The 21,861-nt window shown below is 37.9% G+C and overlaps 1 protein-coding gene across 26 annotated transcripts in view; it reads right to left on the minus strand.

Annotated features, from left to right (window-relative positions):
- The window catches only part of LOC119917204 (neurexin-1a), a 252,869-nt gene that overhangs the window by 223,386 nt on the left and 7,622 nt on the right, over positions 1-21,861 (minus strand). For 9 of the 26 annotated variants that reach the window (XM_038737381.1, XM_038737377.1, XM_038737389.1 and 6 more), the window contains 4 exons: positions 9,327-9,344; positions 7,416-7,445; positions 6,657-6,668; positions 6,166-6,213 (listed from right to left, as the gene is read on the minus strand). The exons of 5 other annotated variants lie outside the window; for them this stretch is intronic. In XM_038737381.1, coding sequence (XP_038593309.1) covers positions 6,166-6,213; positions 6,657-6,668; positions 7,416-7,445; positions 9,327-9,344 — 108 coding nt within the window. The remainder of the gene's footprint in view (positions 1-6,165; positions 6,214-6,656; positions 6,669-7,415; positions 7,446-9,326; positions 9,345-21,861) is intronic. 12 more of the 26 variants (XM_038737388.1, XM_038737384.1, XM_038737393.1 and 9 more) reach the window with 8 other exon arrangements.

The raw sequence follows: 21,861 nt of genomic DNA on the forward strand, positions 1-21,861 counted from the left end.
TTGCCTGGGTTGATAGTGTGGTGCTCCCATTAGTTTAGCCTAAATGTTGGAATTAATTGGGCTCTTAATTTTGTACTTTGTTTTGATTTTTTAAGCTGTTATATCAGACAGCTTCATAGACCAACAGACACCAGTTTTCAATTTTCTGGGTGCTATTTTCCAGCTCTCTACACCAAATCCTTGGATACTATGCTGTGAGACTGACATTCAAAAAATAAGCTGCCAATCAGATAAGCATGGAAGTTGTTTTGGGGTTGGTAGGGTCCCAACCTGGCAACCGCTACCCCCTAAAGAGGTACCCTGATAAATCTGAGCTGGTCTCGATTGCATCTTAACTTCAAGTGAAAATGTTCATATACACCAGTTTCTTTCAAGCTAGTCAAAACTCTAATCATATTGTTCCACAAGGTTTCAAAAATTGGCTGATCCAATTAATATTATAGAAGATATCATTGTATTGGATCTGTCCGTCACTAATCAAAGACTACGACTTAAGCATCACCAGCTGCACAACTACATGATCACATCCTGTCATGTCTTACTAAAATAGATATGACATTTATTTATCACACTTTCCTGCTCACTCTAGCATTAATCATGTTTTTCACACTATTGCTATTAGGGAACATGAGTAATTATGTGTGAAATTAGTTTTGATTCAATGCAAAGACATGTGGCCACTTTATTGTTTCTGTAGTCTACAAATATTTTTCAGATGGAGAAACAATAGCACATCCTAGCAGCCCTGAGGGGTCTGTTGCCTGCAGCTAATGTTAGTGCAGATAAAACTGTAAATCAGTATTTCTTTTTGTTTTTTGATTTACCCACTCTCAACATAGCGATATGCTAAGGGATGAGCTTTGAAATATAGGTCACTCAATAGGAATATTTGCTTAAGCATGCAAAAATAAAGGTGTGCTACTGAGTAAACATGTGACACAGATAATGCTACAGTAAACATTTTCCTGCACCTCCATGTTTATAATTTCTTAGTGAGTTTCTCTTAAAGAGCTCTGGGAAAACACGTAAATATAAAGGCAGGTCCATGTCTTTCTGTAAGCACTCGGATTTCACTTCACTCATATGTCAAAAGCTTTGCCTGCTGGAAGAGACAGGCTGTATATAGGACGTATTTTTAAGAACATAGTTTATAGCCACAACAGTAAATCTCCTTCTGTGTTAGCAAGGTAGCTTCTTAGGTGGCCAAACATTATAGCAAACTAATCTCAGAGCCAAGAACATTTTATTTTGCCTATTATATTGTCCTAAGCATTTGCTGATTTGCATGCAGTATAAGATTCAGTCAGACTCTTAAGACTGGGGTTTTAGGACCAGATGGTGATGATGCTACCCATATGCCAAAACCTAGAGATAAACCCAATTGAGTTTGTGTAGAAAATTCTGCGACAGCTTCTCAAACAGCTCCACTGACATTTTACATAATGAGAGTCCAGATGACCACTCACTGTAAGGTGTTATTATCTCTGAGTATGCCCTTCAGGAGAAGTATGACTCAAGACCATCAGAAATGAGCATTCGGCACGACCCTCACTAAAGGGTGTCTTGGTTTAATATAAATCTACCTCACAGGTTAGCATTTACTTAAGAAGAAATGACTGCAACCACAGATGTACTTAAAATCAAGGGTTAAAGCTGAGAAATTGTAATCCCGGAGGAGTCGACAGAGCTGAAAGGATCTCACTGACAGTCTTCCAGGTTTCATGTGATGCTACAAAGGCAACATCTGTTGTTGATTCAACGCACAGCACATGGCATCGTGTTACCTGTCAGGTAAAGAAGGCAGACAAGTCTTGACAACTCGCACTCTGACATGCTGTGACACATTATTTAAGAGAACTTGTTGTGGTGCCATGTGCTTCGGATAGGCTACTCTTTGGTTACAGCTAGCATCCTAAAACATAAAGCACCTCTAAGTAAGATCATCTCTGCTATACACTAAGACCTAATCACTCTCGTGACAACTACATGCAAGGCTTTAAGATTTCTCAGAGCATTCTCAAACTTTTTTACATGATTCCCTTTTTACCACCACAACCATCACCAACATCACACATACATGCACACCCCTTTAAGCTAAAAATGACACCATGAATATCTGTCATAAGAATACTGTGACAAATCTTTCCATTGCTTGTCATAATAGTCGTTATTTTTAACCGACATGTACCTGTGGAGTCACGTGAGTAAAACTATTTTGCTGTACCCTGACAACCGGCAAATTTTAGCTGTCACATCACCAACCTGTCAACCTAATTGTAAAGCAAAGAGGGGAATGTAGAACCCGTGAGCAACTCAACCATACCCCATATACACAAGCCCACGTGGAACCAACATGCACTGCTCTGCTGCATTTTCTTCACCTGCAGCTTTAACACTCTGCTCTGCTCTGGCACATAACCCGTGTGAGGTCACTTTCACAAAGGCAGAAATGAAAATGACTTTTACTGCTGACCGCTGTGCTGTCAGAAGCAAATAAAGCCAGGAAAGCTCTCTGTGGTGCAATGGAATAACACATATGTTTTAGTTTTAAATAAGATTAATAAGTTGACTGGATGTGAGACTTGAATAAAAATTCTCTTGTCTTTTTGGGAACAACTGACTTAAGGAATTTCCCAGCCAGGGTTGATGATGGCAAGTGTAATCCTTACAAAGACGTTACAGAGAATAACTATTTCACAGTAGGAAGCTGGATAGCAGAATCCAACTCAACTCAAAATATTCAGAATACATAAATAGTAGCTGTCAGTGTTGCAAGTGTTCGTGAGTCAAAGTATCCAGTGTTGGAACTCTTGAAACTTTGGTCAATCATGACCTTTACAGTTATGCAGATGGCCAAACTTTGCATAATATTGGACTCTGAAGTATCTTACTGAGCTTGTGTTGAAGTTAACGGGTGGTACTAATCCCACATACTGTATGTCAAGTGTGGCTTTTGCAATATCTTTCACTGACCTAAACACACTCCTACAGCTCTTACTCACTGAGCTGTGCTGAATGCCAGCTTATGCGCTATCCATTACTGCCCCACGCCATAAGGAATGCAAACATATGCACATCTCCTTGCAAGATGCTTTTCCTCAGGGTTAAATCAACATGTCCTGGATTAGATTGGGCACTAACAGTAGAATCAATAACTACTGCGCTTGTTTGGCTTTAGATGTTGGTTGTGTCATGGACAAAGAACTGCACATTGCAGTAGATCTCTATCTATCTTGCACTTCAGCTTGTGATTGAATTATTCATGTATGCACGATCTATACTAATGCAAATATGCCACTATGTGTAGTGAAATCAGTGGTGATGGCAAATACAGCAGAAAACTCTAAGATACAAAAACACGCCTGCAAACTTAAACAGCAGAACCATTGCAATGTAAAACTGATCGCTGGATATGAGACTTCAGTTACTATGTGAAGGCATCTATCAGCCTTACAAGCAGTAATAATAATAATAATAATCTTTATTTATAGAGTACTTTTCAAAAACCAGTTACAAAGTGCTTTCACAAGTGTAAAAACAATAAAACACATAAAAACAATTACATGCTAAAAACAAGAAAACACTTATAAGACTAGAATACATGTTTAAAATAAAAATAAAATATATAAAAACACCCTATATGACACCCTATTTAAGGGCCCTGATGTGTCATCATTCTGTAGAATAAAAAGAAGCATTATAAACCTCCATTTTATTTGATGTGTAAAATAAAGCACATCATGTGCAAAAAAACTAGCAATGGATCCACTTGCCCACCTCACAGAAATTCCCGGGAATGTGCTCGGTATAATTTAAAGGGACAATTTCCATCTTTAGAAAGTGAAAGCAATTACATTAGAAAGTATACTAATTTAGAAATAGCCTGGATGTACCTGTAAGCCTGTCTGCACAGCCTGCAGTTCCTCTAAAGCTGCACATGGCAGTTTATTGTGATGACAGCAATTAAATACCCTGTGATTTGTGTGCCAGCAGCATTATGACTTATCCTACTGTATGCCCTGCTCTCTAGAGCTGGATGGAAACGAGGTTTTAGGAATCCAGTGTCAGTACGCCAGCTGAAAGCAGCACACAGAAGCTAACTCATCCTCAAGGGACCAGCCATGAAACAGAGGATAAACCATACAAGTGGTTAACGTGACACAGGAGCACCTCAGGGGAGGCTAACATAATACACAATATTCTCTCAAGCTTAAAGCAGACAATGAATACAGGCACTATCTTCACTCCTAGATTTAATGCTCAAGTGGGGAGGTGTGTTTGTGACCACACAGTACCTACAGTACATCACTGGACAGACTAGGTTTCAAACTGTACGACACAGGGGACAACTAACCATGGCCCAAATTAGAAGCAGTGCGCTCGCATTTGTGCCTCATCAGCATTCTCTCAATTTCTCCCTGTGGCTTCCCTTCTGCCACATCTGAGCAGGGTGTTTGGTTTAGTGTAGTAAAAACCTGTGGGTTTCAGATAAAGCCATATAGCATGGGTTGGCAAATAAGTCTGGCAAGGGGCCAATTTTTTTTCATGGCGTTTCATGGCGGGCCAGAACATAGTACAATTATTTCAAATCCTTACATATCAAGGTGTATGTTTAGCTTAGTCGGTAGTGAGTGGGACTTCTATTGGGAGGGTTGTATGATCAATCCCTACATACAGTGGATATTTTTTTTCTCCCTTGTTAAACAAATTGATTATAAGGACACTTTTGCACATGCTCACAGTAAAGCATGTGCTGCACTGTGCGCGAATCCCAACGTTTGATCCGCATTCATAAACCTATGGATGCTTATTTTCATTATTACTGACGGATTTTTTTGAGGTGTGTAACACCACAGACTCTTTTGAATGTCCTTCAGAACTTTTCAAAGTAAAAGCTCTCATTAAACTTCTCACACTTTTATTTTGGAGGTACAATCACTTAAGAGGAAGTGATTGTGTGAGTAACAGTAGCTGTCATGACTGAGATCTATTTCAGCACCAGCCACTATCAATTTGTTTATTTTTTATTTTTCTGCTATCAAAGCAATCTGGCCACGTAGCCAGTTCTGGCCCGTGGGCCACCCATTGCTGACCACTGCCATATAGTGTACACTAAAAACACCAGTCAGCATCAAGTGTATATTAGGGGGTTTAATAGTCCACTATTTGACTAGTTAACTAGTGTAAAACTACTACTCGAAACTAATGGCAGTAATCGACTAGTCATAGACTATATATATAATTTTTAGCAAGTATCACCATATTTATGTATACATGTGAGTATTTTTCAGATAGCAAAACACTATTACATTGAAAAGTGGCCATTTGTGTTTACAGATAACCAAATGCCAAGATAATGTCTTAGATAATTACATTAAGGCTATTAGTTCCAGGATTTTGCTAAACTTGATGACTGCGAGTTTTGGAACTACTTCAAAGTTCCAATTACATTTGATGTATGTATGTCAAGTACATGTGTAATGAAAAGCCAACTTGTATGAATCCATTAGCAGAACCACAAGCAGCCAGTAGGGCTATGACACTTACCTTAGGAGATGGGGGGAAAAAATCATTCTCTACATTTTACAATGGGGAATGGTTTCATGTGTGTCTGTGTGTGAATGTTATTCATGTATAAAACTGCACCGTAGACTTCTAGCAGCAGATTATGTGGCATTACAATAGCTATGATTCCTGTTCACACAGCATAAAGTAAAGCCTCACACTGTAGTCTATTTCCACACGTCAGTTTGCAGACTTACCTGTTCAGATGATTCTTCACAAGTACATGATAAGCGACAGCATTTAACATAACACAATATTTTCTACTTAGAACTAGAACTAGCAGATGAAGACTAGAAAATGTTGCAAAACTGTTTATAAGAATTTGCAAAACTAGAACTCAAAACATAGTAAATGTCAAAGCAACAACAAAGCAAGCAAAATCAAGACAAAAGTTAGTTCAAAATGCAGGTGGAACACTTGAACGTCATAGTGTTAATCGGTACTTTTCAAATTTAATGTTATGAAGCATTATTATATGTCATTCTCCAAATAGTAAACCACACATGGACGTTCAAGTTTCTGTAACATTCAGTAAGCTAATGACGTCTTGCTAAAGTTGACTTTACTTCAGTAACCATCTTGAAAGAATCAAAGTTTTACCTTGAATGCTCAGTAGGGACCTTAGAAGCCAAGCTTCCCCTCTCTGCCCTGAGGAGGAGAGTCAAATGGCAAAGATCAGAAGTCCACTTACCCCACAGGGAGAAGATGTAAGGACCACAGCCAGGATGGGAGGCCCAAAACACTATGATCAAGCCTCACCCGCAACCCCAAAACCCATTATTTGAATGAAAAGTGTGTAGTTAGCCCTGAGTGGTGGTGGTGTACTGGAAGTAGGACAACAACTACTATGTTCATATGCCCATGTGAGTTGTGATTCCCATGCATCCAGCAGAGAAGAAACAGGTGACACAGCTTTAAACGTGTGAATGCAAAGCGAAAGCGGCACCTACCTTGAAAAAGGTTTCATTAATAGTTGAGTAAGCAATTTAAAAAATGCCAATGACTTTATATACTTCATTTAGCATGAGTATATAATGCCACAAACACTGCTGTCATAGTTTAACGAATTCAGAGAATTAAAAGGGTAGTACCTTTACTTTTACCTATGAGATTTGATGAAATGTTCCATGAAGAAAGCAGATTCCAGACAAAAAGGGAGAACAAAAGGAGAGGAGACACCGATAAGTGTCATGGTCAAGTTGGAAAGGACAGGAAACGGGAGAAAGAGGCTTGATGGCTACAAATATAAGAAAGGAAATGTGTGACAGCAAAAGGGGGCCAACAAAGGAAAGTGTAAAGAGAAGAACAATACTTCACATCCCTGCTCTGCTGCATGTTGAGGATATGCACTATAGCCACACAAATGGAAAGATGAAGATAGAGTGGACAGACCGTCTGTGCAGACGCTCAACACACAACATGCATTGCAGAAGCAAGGTCAGATGAGGATTAGCTTAAATATGCAGTAAGCTATTTTCCACCACCATGCATTATATCCTAATAATATTAATGCAAATGTCCCTTAACTTGAACCAAATCATCATAAAACATCAGAATGTACTGTAGATGTGAATAATTAAAAAGAAAGAAACTATGGAGAGAAATGACACACGGCTACCCTGCATAGTGGGGAGTAGAAAGCCACATGAGCTTGAAAAGGGGGTCATTTAAAAAAATATATATATATATCAAGTCACTGGGAGGTCGTTCAAAATAAGTGAAATGACAGCCTATATCTGAAGCTTCAAGCCTAAGCATCGCACAAGAGTCAGAGGCGCACACATTCCTGAGCACAGTGGGAGCAGGAAGGACAATGGAGAAATGACGGGAGAAAGGAACAGAGCTCATACCTTGGTCGCCCATCATCAGGTGTGCCAGACCTTAAAGGAAAACAAGAGCACAGTCAGCAGAGAACAAGGGATCATGGGAAGCTGTGTGACACTGACACGCAGGCATCTCTGTCAGAGCAGATGTCTGTGTTACTTGAGGAGTATTGGGATAGGGAAGAGCGGGACGGAGAGAAAAAGGGGGGCGCACAGACAGGGAAAGCATGATGAGCATTTAGTCAACCAAAGTAGGTTGCAATGCATCATCAGCCACTTACTAGTCACCATTCAGAAATATAAATTCAGGCTGACCATTTTTTTTCCTCCGCTATGATGAGAAGTTCACAGACTATCATGCCACCTACCAATGAAAGAGCAATGCCTGTACGCAAATGTAGCTGAAGACCTTGTCCACATAATATTTGAGTCACATAGGAAAAAGAAAAGGAAGATGATTGATTGGACATGCCCTGGTCACCGTGCCATTTTGAGCGGCAATGAGTATAAATTGCATTCATTTGATTCACACAGTAAACCAATATATATTAACAATGAACATTAGGCTCAAGGCACAGGACCAACTGCTTTGTTTGGCTGGTGGATCCACTTCCCCCCCACAGTTCTTCAGGCATTCAGGTGACATGTTTTTAATGTTGCAATTTAACTACAACACTTTTAACGAAAGCTGAAAGTGCTGAAATTTGGTGGCAATTTTTGAATTGCCTAGTAGCCATTAGCTAGCTGCCCGGCAAATGCAAGCCATTGGTATAGGAAAGGGGCTTTACGGTAGCTGCCAGCTGGTTCATTCCAGTGCTTTTCATTAGCAAGCTTTTCTTTCTGCTATACAGTGTACATTGTGTACAACCATAAATATTTCAGTTCATCCCCATGTAATCCTAATACAAGGAAAATGAATGTATAATAACACTGTGGGACAGTCTGTGTAGAAGCAGTTAAGGCCTCTGTCACTTTTTATGACAATATACTTACCAACAAGACATGTGTCATATTCAACCAAATAATAACTGCATATAGTTTACCTTCCAATTTGATTGAGAAACCTAGCCTATCACATATCCTATCACTTCCTACCACAAACTAAACAAACTTCTAAACAAACAGTAAGGAAAGAAATAAATTAGACGGTCAAATTCTAGGTTTATATTGTTTTATTTAAATGGAATATTAAAATAATCCCAGTGTATTGGCAGTTTAAGTTATTTTATTAATACTGATTTAGGAAATTGGTTTATATTTTTTTATTTTGTAGCACCTATGATTAGTGCAAGTCTCTAAAAATTATTTTAATAAATAAAAAAATGTTTTGTGATTATTTATTTCGGATTCATTTGGTTAACCTGGAATTAATAGTTCATCTTGGTTTTCTTGCTGGCTCTCAGGGTCCAGGGTTTTTATTTTCATTGAGGCAATCAAACTGAGCGCTGAATTACACCTGAGATAAAAATTTGATTAAAAGTATTTACAGGTAACTTGGAAAGTACATTGAGTAGCCTCAAAGTATAGAGTTAGAAAAGCTTATTCCAATCTTATCAAAACTACATGAAAATTAAATTTAGGTATTAGTATAATCATAGGTGTGCATTGTCTTCACATATTATATGAAATCACCTTTTTATTTACCCATTTCAATACAATGTTTTCCTCACTTTAAATGCCAAAGAAACCTTTATTCATTGAATGTTTGGCTGTGACAGTAACAACATTTTTGGAAAATGAATTAAATGCCCAATATAAAAAAAACAAGCAAAAAAATTAACAACACAAAACCCAATGAAAACAAATACAGACTTACCACTCCAGTAATATGAATACCCAGTGTCAAACATTTTCTTACATTTATTTGAGGAGCCTTAGCCATGACAAAGTGTAGGTATTCACAATTTAAGATTGGAAGCCAATGATTAAAATACCCACCTTCAGTATAGTTGTCTTCTGGAAGCACGGACAGGCAAAGAGAAAGAGAGGAAGACATTCATTAAGCAGCATGCAGACTAGTACTGGCCATTGCATGTCGTAACCATGCAAGGCAATAACATCACATGCAAGTGACCTATTGTAACCCTTGCAGAGGAAATGCTGATTTATGCATCTGCCTTAATTTTGTTGTCCACCCTTTCTTTGCTCATATTCTGACCTGGAATACAGGACAGAGTTGTAACTGGACCGGCCCTTTTGAATATTTGATATAACCTTGAAGAAATAAATTGTTGGCGTCAGATAAGAACTGGCACCACTGTTAAAAGATTTCAGGACCAGTATTGATCAGGAGGCGCAAGATGGGAAGGGGATAAAACACAACAGTTCTCCCTGTTGTGTAAGTCAAATAAATAAGATTTACTTCTTTTAAATATGATAGACTGTAACTTTTGGCATCAACAACTATTAAATTAAACAGACACAAAGGAATCTGTGTGCAGTGTTTTTATTTTTCTTATGCTAAAAGCTGCTCTACACTGCATGTGATGAAATGCACTGCAAGAGAAAACAACCTAAATAAATAGAGTTGGCTGTGGTATAGCAATGCCTCTAAGGTTTCAGATTGGGCAGTGGGGTCTCGTGAGTGGAACTCCATTCAGTGATTTGGTCACAGCACTGAAAGCAATGACCAGTGAGCATGAATTGGCAATGCAAAAAGGAGATTGCCTCCCAAATTAAATTGTCCTAACATTTATTTTGGCAATCAAAGTGATGTTTGTGGAGGTGAGAAGACTGCCATGTAAAATCTGTAGCTCTAATAAAGGGGGCCGAGAGCAGAATTACATGTTGATCAAGTAATAGCAAACAGGTGAGGTAAATATCATGCTGCCAGTGGGGAACCAAATTGGTTTAACAAAATGATGCGACTAGATACATGCAAACCAATGAAATGAGAATGTGTAAGGGCCCAACTGCCTACGAAAAGAACAAAAAATTGTCAATCAACAGTTCTATTCATCAGGTGATTTTTTGCCTACAGACTGATTCCATATTTAATATTTATAATAATATATGCAGAAATACACAAATTAAATAAAATGTAAAAATGTAATTTAATGATATTGCATTATTCAGATTTTTCCATAAAACAATCATGAACTGACATCACAAAGACAGTAGCATGCAATGTCTAATCAATATCTGTACAACAAAAAATGTTTCTGTAATCAATCCAGGTACTGTAACCATGCGGTCAGTTGGGCAAAAAAGCCCAATTTCCACTACAAAATGAAGTCCTACCTCTTTAAAATGGTTTCTTTCCCAGATTCAAGCGATTGTTTGACCCAAAACTTACCATGACCACTGGTTCCCCTTCCAAATCAGACACCATGCACAAAAAACAATCCAAATCATCATTTTGTGAACAAAATACATGGCAATTAAATAATTCACTGCTTCACTTAAGACCAAGTTAGTTGAATTTTGAGTCAAATTTTTTTCCCATACATTTTATAATAGTTGTTACATAAAGTGAAGTACTATAATTAGTATCAGTTCAAATGTATCCAAGCCCTTGGGGAATGGAGGATATTTGGGATATGTACATAAGTTTTTAAAAAGGAAAATTGAAATTGAATTTCATAATTTTTTTCAAACATGGAATCTGCACACAAACTCATGAAATCAAATTTAGGTAAGTTGAATTGTGTGCACCTTTATACATCATGAGATCGTATTAAGTACATAACAGTATCTACAGTCGGTAATTGTGATTATATTGGGAAAGAAGCTTAAAATGCACTTTGTTCACAAAAAGTTAGCCTGATAATGAAAAGCACATTGTTGAAAAAAAGCATTTTGAAAAGGCAAGCATGAAGCTGGCAGTTGCAAAGTGACCACATGAGAAGAGAAAAGTAAAAGAATCAAGACCGTTTACTGACGTCAAGACCCCTAAGACCGACGATGACTTTTGCCACAATGACTAATAATTCCTGCCACTGCATTTCAATTCAACGAGTGGTTTGTTTAAGAGCACTATTTTAATAGTTTGCCTTAGAGTGTGTATAAGGTTATTGTGCAATTAACACTGCATTATAGTGAGTCCCTTCCTCTAATTATTGGCAAAAACCAAATTCAAATCATGTTTAGAGGAACAATGATTCATTTACCCTATTATTTCAGTACAGCTTGAGAGGCATGCAGTATATTGTATCCTTATTAAATTTGATCTTCACACTAAGAGAGATCAGACAGTTTAAACCAAAACAGGGGAGAAAGAGACATAACTATGAACAGCAAAATTCTAATTGTGACATATAAGAAAACAGAACATAGGCATTCATTTGATTTGATTAATGATTATACTTCAACCATTTATGCAAATTGTGTCCAGCAGTATAAGTAATTATTTTGCAATCTTCAGTGACCACACTAAATGGGTTTTCATTTGGTAGTGTTCTGAAGAAAAGAAGCTTTCCTCTAAACGCAGTATCACCTGACAGGGACCATTAAAACAACCCCCCTAACACACACACACAGACACACTCACACACACATACAAACACACACACTTTCTTTCACAAATGTACCCAGCTGGTTATATCCTAATCCAGAGACATAAATCCATTTAATCCCTTGACAAAGTGATTCCAGTGCTATTGTGCTGGTAACACTACACCAAAATGCACTCAACTGTCTATCAGACGACCTGCATCTCTGATGGTCTTGTACTGTTGATCACGCACTTGGTGTATGGCTCGTGGAAAATAATTACATTACTATTTAAACTGATGCCTCACTAAATGAAACATCTGGTGTGCGACAGCAGGAAAAAAAAATCAAGGATGGTAAATAAATCAATAAATCGATTTGCCTCCTTCAGACAGGAGTGACAGTCCAGATGCAGTCTGCTCTATCCACTATTATAGACCATGCTGGCTACCCTCAGCAAGCTCGACAAAAAGTCATTAAGACGCCCATGTCTGTCCCGTAGGGTATCTGAATGCAGTTGGCTGAAGAGATATGGCAAGAGCAGGGGGGGTTATGGGTGAGGCTACTTTTCACATAAAGGAACATGTGTCACATTCACTAGACACAGCATCCAGCAATAGATATAATTCATTTTTTCTCTCCCATTTGACAGAAACACCCTGTCTGCTTGAATCAAAATTTTGTCGCCAACTCTTCATAACATCAGCATTGCAGTGCATTAGGTTTGTTAGATTTGTTTCTGTCTCTATCATTTCCTTGTTTCAGCAGGATTTACAGTGGAAATTCAGAATTCAAGACCTCTAAACCAGCACTCCCTTTTTCTGAACAAGCCTAAACATCTAAACACAAAAATTAAATGGTTTACTTGCCCTTGAAGCCCTTTTTACAGTTATGATTCTGACCTCTTCTGAAAAGAAACTCTTTAGAGTTAACTACCAAAATTATTGTAAATTTTACTAAACAAAATTTACAGAGGCACAACTGTGGTAAAAATGTGGCTGCTTGGTTTTGCATGCACTCCGCATAGAAAATATGAATTCAGCATATGAGGTAATATTGTAAATAAGGTAATCACCTTGGACACCTTGCTGCTTGTTAACATGACCCACACTAGGAAAATATCTAAACCCAGTTTTTCCCCAAAATTCTTTACTCAAAGACTATGTGCAATCATAGCTGCCTTTCAATAATTGCTTCCAGTCAAAAAAATGGTTTCAAAGAGAGCCTAATTCTGTGTGTAATGTAGCAGCTCTTAAACAAATGGCCCCAATCTCTCCTAGAAACTTGTGCATTTAAACAATAAAAAGACTTTGCCTTAAACTTTTAAAAGGAAGTTTGACACCAACTTGTGTGTGTGTTCATGTGTTCATGTTCTGCATCCATAATGATCCATTATTCAGACAACATTGCTTAATTAAATTTCCTTCTCTCACAATGTTACTGTTATTTGGTGGACTAGTCAGTTAGGAGGTAAGAGAGTCACTTAAATAAGGGCATGTTGTATAATATGAAAAATAAATTATCAGCGTAATTAAATGAAAATAAGTAACATGTTAAATAATGTTCAATATTATGAATTATTAAGTTACTGACACCACTGAAAGCAGTTCAGTTTCATCTTAAATAGTCTCAAACTGAAGCAGTTTATCAATCCAGCATTGCTTTGAAAAAGTAGGGCAGCTGGCACTATGTTTCATTGTGGAAAAGCTGAAGCTCTCATTGCAAAAAACTATATGAGAATATTTGGACATCTCTTTAAAGAGAACGTTGCAGGTTGACAGCTGCACATGGCAGTGAGAAGTAACTGTGACATTATGCACTGTGAGGCATGTTTGCCCGGCTGTTCAATCTAAGAAATGAGGGAAACATGGTAAGTCCAGCTTCTTTGCAGCAAATCACTCACTGCTGTTCTGAAGCTTTAATTTATGATTGATACATTACAAAGATCGGCTCCTGAACATTATTTTATTGACAGACAAGATTTTGACTGGAATCTTTCGTCTTTATCTTGAGTACCTCCTTAGATACTGCACAGACCTCAATGTGCCGGAGAGCCTGCAATTCCCATAATGCAACTCAATAATGAGTTTGGACCCTAAAATCTGTGCATCCTCTGGCATCCTCAGACAAGACACATCTAACCTTATGAAATCTCTCAAAAATGCATCTCACCTCAAATAAAATGAGAGCTCTTGTTTGATTTTTCCTTTTTTTCTGCAGTATTATTAATCAGGAGTTACTAATGTCATCGCCATATATGCAGTAACAAAGAAGAACAGAAGTCATCGCCAGCCCATTAGACAACTGTAGATTTGAAAAATGGCATAGCAGGAAGCCTGGTCTAAAATCCTTTGTCACAGAGGCACTTTAAGGGAAAATGTAAAAGCCTTGCAGCAAAGGTCAGAGCTACAAGAGGATCGATTTGTTGTTAAATTACAATTTGGAGCAAATCAAGAGTAATGAGTATAAGTGAGGGCACATCTCTCAGTACCACAGCCCAAAACTAATGCATCTATCTACCAGAGGAGTGTTAGTGGCATTACACAGCTCACCATCTTCCTCATTATCCTCCTCAAGCAACAGTAAGAGTGGAGAGAGGGGATACAGGCCGAGTCACTAGCCACTCTGATGGAAATTGATAGTTCCCACAGCTGTGGCTATAGCCTACTGTACAATTCCTACTCTCACCAGCTGAGTCAGTCAACTGTGCCACATGTATGCTTTCAGAAAAATAGATGCTTCATATATTTTTGCTAACTTGTAGAGTTGGACAACACAACTAGTGTAGCCTACAAAGAATTTGTCATTATGAAGAGATCATTCCTCCTTCGAGTCTGACTATCAGGGCTTAATTTGTGCCGGATCCTGCCAGAAGAAACTCTGGGACCTCCCAGACTCGAACTAGTTAATAGCTTGTTTGCCTATTTTGGATGCGTTTTAAATCAGATTTTTTCAAGAATAAGAGATCAGAGAGATTAGGTCCCGCCGTGAGGCCTGGATCATGTAAGTTTTGTACAAGTCAGCTGAACTATTGTTACAGCGATATAAATTAGGATACCCTCAGCAACAATGAGGAAACTGGTAAAATGTCAAAAAGACAATCAAATTTATTGAATTTCATCAAAGCAGTAGGTCAGTTGGACCCTGAGCAGGCAAAAGTTGTTTCGGTGGATCAACAGGGTGGTGATAATAGCACTGTGTGCTATTAAGTGGCTTCATGATTTTTGGCATTGACTTACTTACAGCTAAACAAGTGGGCTTTGTGCTGTGAAATAGTGATATGAGCTAAATTAGGGTGTGTGTGTGTGTGTGTGTTTAGGTGCAGCGCTGTCCACAGTACTGAAACAGAGTGGATAGCGATAGATAGAAAGAAAGAAAGAAAACGTTACTTAGTTCAGTTTCTTAGCCTGCTTGCCTTTCTAATTCCATTTTACCTCCTTGTTAGGGTTGTGTCGTTCAGTGAATGTTTCGTTCATTTGACCTAATCTTTTATATGACTCGGGAGGAACGTGTAGTCTCAGTGAGTAAATTCATTTTCACTCTTGCGTGAATGGTCTTGGACTCTTACGTTCACTCGTCACACGGCAGCTGCATGGGCTCCATCAGCACAGGAAAGAGAAATGATTAGTTCGCGACTCACTGCAACTGTGGGTCTCTGGATGGGTCATCGGAGTCTTTCACTCATTCTGCAGGCTGACTGCCAGCGCTGGAGAATGAGAGGCAAGCTGGTTGTAAGGCCCTGTGGGGCTTTAGAGAACGATGATAGAGAATGACCAAGAAGTGAATTTGTGCATAATACTTAGTCAACAGAAGCAAGCCAGGCAGCCTTCCGTGTTTGAGAAATGCACTATTTTTTTACATCGCCCACTAGAGGGCTGCAGCGCCGCAATAACTAGCCTAGTTCAAATGAACAAAATGATTTGAAAAAAGATTAGCTCATTTTACTGAACGAGATTTAAAGATCCGATTCAGCAAAAAGACTCGTTCTTCCCATCACTACTCATTGTGGCAATCCAGACAGAAGGAAAATGACAGGGAAATGAAGGGACAGTCAGAGAGAGAGAGAAAACCGTAAACAGCTGTTTCTATGCAGCTCCCCCTGTTGATTCTGAGTGACTATTGTGAATGCTCTGGTTAATAAATTATATGTAAATTTAAAAAAAACCAACATTTGTCTTTTTCTCACTAATCGCTGGAACAGTACCTGCTCTGTGTTCCAGGACCTCATCATTTACAAATTAAGCACTGCTCTCCATTAAATATAAGGCTACAGTTAACTGATAGTTAACTAGCTTAGGATAAGCACCAGATACAGGGCTTAGCTAACTGGCTGCTGGTTGTAGCCTTTTATGTAACACAGATATGAGAGCAGTAACGATCTTGTCATCTTACTCTCCACCAGAAAGTGAATAAGAGTATGTCCCAGATGTCAAACCGTCTGAAGGAAGCTAATCAATAAAACTGTGAATAGAAATTGATGTCTAACTCTTAACATTTTCTTTCTTTCTTGTAAGAATGGAACAATGGTACAAACACAGACACAAAAGTATATATTTTAAAATGTTACTATTTAAATACACTAAATCATTAAATCATCTTATTATGCAGCTACTCCAAAGTTCTCAGGGCAGATATATGTTTTCCCAAACAGACAGAGAGGATTGTGGGAGCAGATGTGCTTAAGACCTCGCCATTCTTTTACATCTTGTGGGTTGGAATGATCCAACAGAATAATCAGATCAGCTTATACAGTAGTTCTAATAACCTTAATCCTAGGATTGACAATATCTAGGATAGTATTACAGATGTGGAGTAAATCTTTTTTTTTGTGATGCAGTAGCTGTTAAACACTTGACTATTAGGCTTGGCAGGGGCACTAAGAAATCAATGTAAATTGCAAGTTTATAAGTATGGGCTCAGCTTATTTGTAATGCATTGCAATAGAAATCACAGTGCCAATGTTCACCAAGCACCATTTCTAGTTAAATATGCTCAGCAGTTGCTTAAGGAAACTGTAGTTTTGGCTCCCACTATTGACGTGTGACAAATCCCTATCTGAAGAGCGGCTCTTGCTAAAGTAAAAAAAAAAGCATTCATAAAGCACACTGAGCATTAAATACAGCTAAGCTCTAAGTACTGTTAACATTAAGCTACATCACTTCCCATTATAAATTACAAAAAAGACAAAAAAAAACCCCAAGAGGTCTCCGGTGAAAATGCAACCAACAATTTGTGCCAGCTAAATCTACACTGACTGCAGTATTCTTTTGATCATTTTTTATTGAATTCACAATCTATATTCAAGGTAAAGATATAGATTTTATTAAATGGGAGCACATGGGGTCACTGACTTGACTACACTATAGTCAAGTCAGGTTTGTTTGTACTGTTAGAGTCACAAAGGGCTTCAAAGTCACCAAAAATGCTCCTGAAAAGTGATTTGTTTTCAATCTATCATTAGCATGGCAGCTTTCAAATTATGGCAGTGCACTTTCGACTTGTTTTTAGTATTCAGACGACTCTCATGAAGGATGACACCCAACCAGCAGCATCAAAGGCAACTTATGTTCAAAGTGAAAATACCATCTACAGCCTGGAATTTAAAGAGGCAAATATTCGCCTTGAAACTGCTTTATTCTGCATCAGTGTAGGAGAGATCAAACCATTCAGACTGCATAGAAAACTATCTAGCAATTACGCTATTAAGTAAGATATTCTTCCACACAAAACATAGGTATGAATAAGGACATCATTTATGATAAACAAAAACGAAAAATTAGCTTAAATCCAAAATTCTGCCAGCATACATGACATAACTCCTTGGCAGCGGTTAAGAAATAACAGCATTCAATCAATCAATTATCCACTTCACTCTATACTCCATATGATCCTTATCATGCTTTAAGAAACATACTGTGTAGCCCAGTTTAATACAAGTGTGTGTGTGTGTGTGTGTGTGTGTGTGTGTGAGAGAGAGAGAGTGTGGCATGGATATTCGGATATGTTTATTTGTACTGTGGGACGAATCCCGTTAAAGGAGGAATTTGGTGTCAAAGAATTTCACAAACACCCTTTGACAGTTGGGAGCAGTTGTATTTAAACAAGGCAAAAATCCTCTGGGAAAATCCCTCTAATCTTTTGATCCCAATATCTCTCTTTGGACTCAGAGACAGCAGTATACTATTAATCTGCTTTTGTCTGAGTGAAGCTGCAGGAGGCTTCTTGACAGAATGACATTTTCAGAGATACAGTGAGGTTGCGTGGTTTGTGCTCATACTATAACAGACATGTCAAATTAAGAATTCATCTTCCTATATGTCTCAAAGCAGTTTAATTTATATAATGTATATGAACACAAGGACAGCTACTGAATACTCGAAACCAGGGCATCAGAAATCATATATTTCATAGAGACATCCATATAAATGTACAAATTATAGCGTTGCTTTTCAGATGTCAAATGCAAGCTACCTATTGAATTCACTAAATTTAAATGTGTTTACAGCATTAAGGAGATGACTTTTATACATGTATTTTCCTACACACCTGTCAAAGTTGATCCAAATTCCCAAACTGAATAAATCACCTACTATCACATATCCTCCAAGCTCCAATAAAACCAAGCTTTAACAGTACCATCACAGGGAACAGAAAACAAGATATTTCCTGCTACTGCAATCTTTGGAACTCATTGATTGATTTATTTATGTTGTTAAATACAGAGCCGTGTACTATCAACTAATTTTCTTTCATATTTCTTTCAGTTCAGTTTTTAACCCACCCAATATAACACTGCCCACTTCTCCACTCTATTGTTGCTTTCAGTGTGTTAAGTTGAGTTGTCCTTGGGGATACAACTTGGCACAAAATGGGTAGTACTGACTAGAGGTATAAAGCCAGCACATCAACCAAACAGAAATTTCACTTTGAATTGATTTGCCTCTTCATAAAGAAACAAATACATAGAGTTCAGATGCTGAATGGTTCAACAAAAATCCTTCCTTGCTAGATTTCCTGTACAGCTGCTGCAGTACTCACACTGGTCCTGCAATAGTCAGGGTGGCCAAATGAATAACTTAGTGTAATGAGACAGAAATTCTCTCTTTTGTATTGTTTATCACCAGAAGGCTATCTGTCTTTCAGTATAACTGTGGACAAAATGTTATATTAAATCTGCAATAATTAATATGTTTATAGTAACAATGCATCAAAGGATTATGCGTAATGTGAAAGGAGGCGCTTGTAGTGACAGACCCACAGACCCACCCAAATCTGCAGAGCCTTTAAGCATCTTTCCGCTCATTGTTTTGGTTTTACAGCCCACAAATGTTCTATTTTGGGTCACCACCACCACTCTCATCAACATCATTTCTAGACACTGCAGTCAACCGTTTTCATCTAAACAACTCTAATAAACCAACTGTATGCTATCTACTCACCACCGAACCACAGACAGACGCTAGTGAACATAGTCAATTTAGTTGCTAAAGAGACATATTCTCTTAAGAGTGGGTGGAGACCAAAACAGAGCTAAAAGGAGGGCTAAAAAGCCTACTGGACTGATATTCATCAGAGACACAACTCCAAATGAAAGCTAATGTTGCTTGGTGTCTGTAACTGTTTGCTAACAATATCAGTACCAACCATGCTAACATTTGTTGTGTTTAAAGCTTGTTCCGCTGCTCCCAAGTGGCCAAAAATATGAATTGCTGCTTTAACATCTGAAAGAAAGACTGCAAAATAGGTAATATTTACATTATGACTGCAGTAACAGCCACATATTGTTCCAGCACACTGAGGAAGAATCTCTTGTTAGTACTGGGTAAAATTATAACATAAATCCACGCAATCACTGCAGTTGGTCAGACGCTGGTCCAGAAAGTAGTATAAGATCTAGCTGATGCAAGATGTAGGCTGTTGGCTTCAGTAAAAAATACCTCTCACTTCAGTCCCAGTAGTCTGTTTGCATTATCCTCCTCCTCCATTCCAAGTGGTGTTATAGCAGGTGGCCTGTCATCATTGTGAGAGATAATGTATAACATCACCTCTAATGTTATCAAGGGGTTGTCAAAGTGATTGCGTTTCAAATGCTACTGGTAGGACATTTCACTTGCCACTGATTAAAAATCAATTTGTGTAAGACAGACCCGAACCAGTGTGATGAAATACTGTTAAATGTACATGTAAAATTTTCTCTGATCAAGAAGCAGCCTTTGATTTAGCTCCTCAACTTAAAAACACTGACTAATCAGACGCCATCTTGGGTTTTTGGAACAGTAAGTGACCATATTTGGACGGGAGAGGAGATATTGAGATATTTTCAGTAGCTTTTCCAAAAATATGTGGTGATTCAAACTAATAGCTGTGGGAATGGAGAGGTTCCTCAATTTGTAAACTATTTCTTAGCCATCAACTAAAACTAAAATACCAATAATGAAGAATCAAATTTGCTGTGGAAAAGCACCTACAAAGATCAAGGGATGGTCCCTAAACTTATCGAACATGAGCCAATTTGTCTCTGCATATGTTGCACTACATTCCTTCCTTAATATAGCAGTACAGCACAAATCTGCTGTTGTGTTCAGTATAATAATAATAAAAGCAATAAAATAATTCACACAACCAAGTTAGCTGATGATTATGATTCAAATGTGAAAACAGGTGCGACATAATTTTACTTACCGCTACGACTACAGTAATTCTTGGTACCTTATCATCATGCATTAGCAGCTTATTCAAGTGGCTTATGTTGTCTTACTGTCTGTCCTCCAATGAGTGCCGTTAGTTTCAGGGATTTCTAACTATATATTTACAAGGACCTAGAAGCTATGCTCTCAGCCAAAATAATAACATTAAACTGCAATGCAACTGCAGTTATTTACAGTATCCAGTCAATGTGAGTTGTATTCCATAATGCACAAAATAAAAAATAAAATGCTTTACAGTCTTAGTTGAAGTCTGCCCTAGTTTTTTACCCGGAATGATTTATGTTTAGCTAATGTATGATGAAATAAACAACATCATTTCATTTTATCAGGATAAAATATGGAGCTATGCAATGCATCTATGTTATTTCCCTAATGAGAAACAAGAGGACAGATTCTGGGAACTTACTGGCCATAGAACAGTGCATTTAAATAATTGTTTTAACCGATAAAAAGGATTTACTTGTGTGTGTGTGTGTGTGTGTGTGTGTGTGTGTACGAGGTCATGCAATGTGCAAGCTTGTGGTGGGGCAGGAGAGTTGACAGGTCTGGTGGCAGATCCTGTAATCCTTTCATTTGATCAAAGTAATACAACAGATATTAAATTATTTAATGGAAAGGTACATTTTAAACTTCATTGTACTTTGTGGTTGCATCAATGTGTGGGCATTAGGTAAACTTATGAGATGACAGATCTGCATTACGATGTTTCTAGTTTTTTACAACAGAATTTGGTTTCCAGAGTACAGATTCTGATTCTAACTGGTTTATCTCCATTTACAAAACAAAAAAAGTACAATCGCTTTAATCACCATTCTAAATGAATAGTCTGTTTCCATGCACAGACATTTGCGATAGTTGTTGTTGTTGTTGTTGGTTGCCTCCTCTATGCAGCTCAGGATGGCGAGAAAGCAAGAAGCAATAACACATTACCTTGGGATGGAAAAAATCTCTCTACTTGCTACTGAATTAGCTGGCAAAGGTACAATTTGGTGGTTGCTTTCATCCAAAGTGACTTAAGGTACCATGAGTTCATACAATTTTAGCATGGATGGCTCAGGTGGGAATTGAATCTCTACGTCTTGCAATGCCATGCTGAAATGAGCTATAAAGAGCTACCAGTCTTTCTTCATTCTAGGTAGTATTACCGAGTTTTATATGGTCTGGTGTCAAATATAGTGAAACTAAAAACATGGCTGTCAAAAACATAAAATACAGTTGATGTAAAGCGTTTAGCATGGACTAGTAGTTTACCTCAAACAAATGGCATTGTTATCTCAGAGCAGTTGCTCTTTTTTGTGATTTAGATATGGACGGCAAGGAAAACCAGTTCAGTA

This window comes from Micropterus salmoides, unplaced genomic scaffold (genome assembly GCF_014851395.1).
Source record: "Micropterus salmoides isolate LMB-PRFRI ecotype aquatic unplaced genomic scaffold, ASM1485139v1 Ms_hic_scaffold_22, whole genome shotgun sequence".
NCBI lineage: Eukaryota > Metazoa > Chordata > Actinopteri > Centrarchiformes > Centrarchidae > Micropterus > Micropterus salmoides.